Genomic DNA, 5067 nt, shown 5'->3' with positions numbered 1-5067 from the left:
TAAAACGGGTTTTGGGCCTATTAAGAACTAAAATAAATCCATCAAGCCCAATAACACTTTCGAAAAATATTTCATTTATGTACGTTTTTGAAAATATCGCCCGAGCCCTCAAAAAGTCCTCCGATTCGACAAAATTTGCGTACAGATTAAAAATATGACCCGGTGAGTAAAAATGCTCACCAAAGCCCAATTTTTGAAAAATACCCTTAAAACACTGAAATCTAATTAATTAAAATTAATCGATCAGGAAAAATATAAAATATTTTCATGATAATCCCTGGTCTTCGTTCCTCGTTCGAGCGTGTAATGCAACTAGAAACCCTAATGCGTGAACTTTTAAAAATATCGTGAAATAAATTCTACCCATGCAATAGTAATGCAATAAAAGCATAAAATCATTAAATAAAAACCCTAGATTGCATGCATTCATGTTACGTACTTTAAATTTTCTGGACCTTACAACTCTCCCCCCAATAAAATAAAATTTCGTCCTCGAAATTTACAACATACCGAATAACTCCGGTTAGAGTCTCGGCCTCAATCTCCCAAGTAGCCTCCTCCTCGGAATGATTCAGCCACTGGAATTTGAGCATGCGGATCACCTTGTTCCGGAGTCTTCTCTCCTGCATGTCTAGTTTGGGCTTTTCATCGAATGATAGGTCCGGTGTCGCTGTAACGACTCATAGTTCAATACATGTGAATGATTCGACATGTAATTCAGTAGCATGGAGATGTGGAATATATTATGAATTCCCACCAGATTCGACGGTAATGAAACTCTGTATGCTAAGTGTCCCAACTCTCTCCAGAATCTCGAGCGGCCCTATGTATTTCAGACTGAGCTTGCCCTTCTTCCCGAATCTCATCACACCTTTCATCGGTACGACCTTCACAAACACATGATCTCCTATGGCAAACTCAAGATCTCGGCGCCGCTGATATGCGTAAGTCTTCTGTCGGCTCTGAGCTATCCTCATCCTGCCTAAAATCCAAACCACTAACTTTGCGGTCTGCTTGACGATATCCGGTCCCAACTCTGCACTCTCTCCTACCTCATCCCAATATACTTTAGACCTACACTTCCTCTGGTGCAATGCCTCATAAGGAGCCAAACTGATAGACGGCTGATAACCGTTATTGTACGTGAACTCTACAAGGGGAAACTTCGGCTCCCATCTGCCCTGGAAGTCGATCATGCAAGCTCTGAGTAGGTCCTCTAGGATCTGAATCACCCTCTTTGATTGTCCATCTGTCTGATGAAGGAAGGCAGTACTGAATAGCAATTTGGTACCCAAGGCCTGATGCAGACTCTTCTAGAAGGTAGACATGAGCATCGATCCCTGTCTGACACGATGGACATTGGAATCCCATGCAGTCTGACTATCTCTCTGATGTACAGCGTTTTGTATTGAGTTATGGTGAAAGTCTTATTGATCGGTAGGAAATGAGCTGATTTAGTTAGCCGATCAACAATCACCCATATGGCATTATATCCACCCATCTTCCTCGGAAGCCCTGTCACGAAATCTATGGTGATGTTCTCCCATTTCCACTCGGGGATAGGGAGTGGTCTGAGCTTCCCTGCAGGCCTCTGATGCTCTTCCTTGACCTGCTGACAAGTCAAACACTTGGAGAAGAATCGCAGAATATCCCTCTTCATTCCCGGCCACCAATAAAGATACCAAAGATCCCTATACATCTTTGTACTCCCTGGATAGATGGAGTACGGGGTGCTGTGGGCCTTACTCAAGATATCTGCTCTAAGAGAATCACTTTCAGGAACCCATAGACGGTCCCTATATCTGACGATGCCGTCTACAACTGCATATAGTCTATGGAACTTAGCCTCGTCCCTCTGTCTCCACTTCTGCAATTGCTCGCCAGAAGTCTGCCCTGCCCAGTTTCCGTCTCTCAAAGTCGGCTGTACTATCAGAGTAGCAAGATTTGGGGCATTGCCCTGGCGTAGACTGCAAGCTCGAACCTCTGGATCTCCGCTTGCATCAATCTCTGTATCGACAAATGAGCAATCACTGTGTGCTTCCTACTCAGGACATCTGCAACCACATTAGCCTTACTCAGGTGGTAGCTAATGTCACAATCGTAATCCTTCACTAGCTCTAGCCATCGTCTCTGGCTCATGTTCAGATCTTTCTATGTGAAGAACTACTTCAGGATTTTGTGGTCAGTGAAAATCCTGCACTTCTCCCCATACAGATAATGTCTCCATATTTTCAAGGCAAAAACCACTGCTGCTAGCTCAAGGTCATGAGTCGGATAATTCTTCTCATGGACTTTCAATTGTCTGAACACATAAGCTATAACTATGTCAAGCTGCATCTGCACTACGCCCAAACCGAGCCTCGAAGCATCTGTATATAACACAAACTCATCATGCGCCGATGGCATAGCTATAACTAGTGCTGTGGTCAATGCTTGCTTCAGTCTGTCAAGGCTCTCCTGGCACTCTGATCCCCAGATAAACTTGGCATTATTCTTTGTCAAGGCTATCATAGGCACCACAATGGAAGAGAAGCCCTGGATAAACCTCCTATAATAACCAGCCAATCCCAAGAAGCTACGGATCTCTGTGACGCTCTTATGCACTGGCCAATATCTGACTGCCTCCACTTTGCTGGGGTCGACCTATATACCATCCTGAGATACAATGTGGCCCAATAATGCCACTTTGTCAAGCTATAACTCGCACTTACTGAACTTGGCATAGAGCCGTCTGTCCTGTAGAGTCTGCAGTACGGTCCTCAGATGCTGACTGTGCTCCTATCGGCTCCTCGAATAAATCAGTATGTCATCTATAAAAACTATGAAAAAATAATCCAGATATGGCTGAAGCAAGCAATTCATGAGATCCATGAAGATCGCTTGGAGCGTTCGTCAAATCGAAGGGCATCACCAAAAACGCGTCCTGAATGTCATCTTATGAACGTCAGACTCTCTAAACTTCAGCTGATGGTATCCGAACCAGAGGTCTATCTTCGAAAATACCGATGCTCCCTGAAGCTGTTCAAAAAAATCCTTGATTCTCGACAACGGATACTTGTTCTTGACTGTGACCCTGTTCAGCTCTCGGTAATCAATGCGAAGCCTCATGCTGCCATCCTTGTTTTTAACAAACAGTACCAGTGCGCCGCATGGAGAAAATCTAGGGTGAATGAATCCTTTATCTACAAAATTTTGTATTTGATCTTTCAGTTCTTTCATCTCGACAGGTGCTAGACGGTATAGTACCTTAGAGATAGGCACGGTACCTTGCATGAGCTCGATAGAGAAGTCCACCTCTCTGTCTGGTGGGATGCCTGAAACATCGTCAGTGAAAACACTAGAGAACTCTATGACCACATCCACGTCCTCTAGCCTCTGAGTGACTGGCTCTAAAATTGATACAATGCTGGCCAAAAATGCCTGGCAGCCTCTCTTCATGAGCTTCCTTGCACACATGCAGGAAATGATGTGCGGCATCGGCTGGTGTTTGGTTGCCTCCAAAATAAACGGCTTACCGTTAAGCGTTTGGACAGATACTTACCTCTTTCGAAAGTCTATGATAGCTCCATTCAAAGAAATCCAATCCATACCCATAATAATATCAAACGCCAGCAATGGTAGTACTATCAAATCGGCCTGCAGCGCATATTTCTATAACCGAAGCTCAAATCCCTTCATTGTTTAATAAGTGAACATCTGATCCGCGGATGGAATCAATACAATGAATCCTGAATCCATCGCCATAGGTATGATTCCTAGTCGTTGGACGAACATCTCGGATATAAAATAATGTATAGCTTCGGAATCTAGCAATGCATGCGTGGCTACACATGAAACATATATCATTTCTACGAAAAAACATACCATCAAATATGTTCGCATTGAAACTTAAGAAGTTTTCTACCAGCAATTATCCCAAAATTCTCGAAAATTACGGATTTAACCCAAGTATTTCTCTAAAAATTTCAAATTTGCAGTTTAGCCCTTAAAGTTCGAAAATTACAAATTTGGCCCTACACAATTTTTCGAAAATTGCATCTTTAACCCCCTCACAATTTCATATTTTAGCCCCTATAAACGTAAAATTCTCGAAAATTAAGAATTTATTCCCATAATTCAGAAAATCTGAAAATAACCTCTTAAAAACTAGAATTTTTGCAAATAGGTCCTCATATTATCGGTTACTACACATAGGTCCTTAAAATTTTTGATTCATACAATTCAATCATTAATTCCATCTAGGTAGAGCATGCATCCTAAATAAATTCTACCTTAACAAACCCATAATTCAATTCTCATAACAAACAAATAATCCATGCAATCAAACGAAAAATTAAAATCTTAAACATAAGGTTACTAGTAATCAACATAGAGTCTGGCTCCGCCTCAGCCTCAGCCTCAGCCTTCTCAGCATGCATCACATAAGCCCTGCCGGTAGTGGGACCCTGGTTTTTAGGGCATTATATCGCCTTGTGACCCTCCTACTCGCAAATGAAGCATTTTTAGGTTCCCCGTAAACATTTACCAAGTTGGAACCGGTTAAACTGCTTGCATGGCTGACGGTCCTCTGGCTTAGGTGTCCCTGGCGCCTGAGGTGGTCTCTGCTGTTGGGGCATCCTAATATGTCCATGGGGCTTCTGCTGCCCCTGCTGCCTCGGCGTCCCTATAAACTGATTTTTCTATGCCTAAGAGCTGGACTGGGTCTGATGCCGCTTCTGCTGTGTTGGAAACTTAATTTCGGAGTTTGACAAATGGAGCGCAAAGAGATTGAACAATTGCTCAAGAAGACTGAAAGTAACTGGAATAAAAATTCATAAACTGATATTTGCCCGAACCGAAGATTAATGCGTGTATAATCGAAGGCAACTGAACTTTGTAGTTAACTGGATTGATCAGTTACACATCAATCAGTTAATCTTATTGGCTATGTCAACTGGTAAGTCAGTTTGACATGTCATCGATTAAGGAACATAGCTATCAACCGACAATTGTACAAGATCTGACTGCAACGTATAGTGGGAACGCCGCATTTCAAAAACGCTACAGTGTACGATTGTCAGAAAAATG

General features: G+C 42.6%; 1 protein-coding gene across 1 annotated transcript; it reads right to left on the bottom strand.

Annotated features, from left to right (window-relative positions):
• Positions 1 to 743: 743 nt before the first annotated feature.
• LOC142541881 (uncharacterized) lies at positions 744 to 3438 on the bottom strand. Its single transcript, XM_075648336.1, has 4 exons — positions 3004 to 3438; positions 2293 to 2643; positions 1747 to 2041; positions 744 to 1249 (listed from the first exon to the last, which is right to left on the bottom strand). Exons 1-4 carry the CDS (start codon positions 3436 to 3438, stop codon positions 744 to 746), a joined length of 1587 nt encoding a protein of 528 aa, XP_075504451.1.
• Between the last annotated feature and the right edge of the window lie 1629 nt (positions 3439 to 5067).

This window comes from Primulina tabacum, chromosome 4, assembly GCF_025594145.1.
Source record: "Primulina tabacum isolate GXHZ01 chromosome 4, ASM2559414v2, whole genome shotgun sequence".
NCBI lineage: Eukaryota > Viridiplantae > Streptophyta > Magnoliopsida > Lamiales > Gesneriaceae > Primulina > Primulina tabacum.
The sequence above is the reverse complement of the archived record's forward strand: the minus strand, read 5'-3'. Positions and strand labels throughout refer to the sequence as shown.

Coding starts and splice junctions, on each gene's coding strand:
- LOC142541881 (XM_075648336.1), bottom strand. CDS start 3,438: ATGAAGAGAGGCTGCCAGGCATTTTTGGCCAGCATTGTATCAATTTTA. Junction 2,644..3,003: donor AACAGCTTCAGGGAGCATCG/GTATTTTCGAAG, acceptor GATGGTATATAG/GTCGACCCCAGCAAAGTGGA. Junction 1,250..1,746: donor TCTTAGAGCAGATATCTTGA/GTAAGGCCCACA, acceptor TTCATCAGACAG/ATGGACAATCAAAGAGGGTG.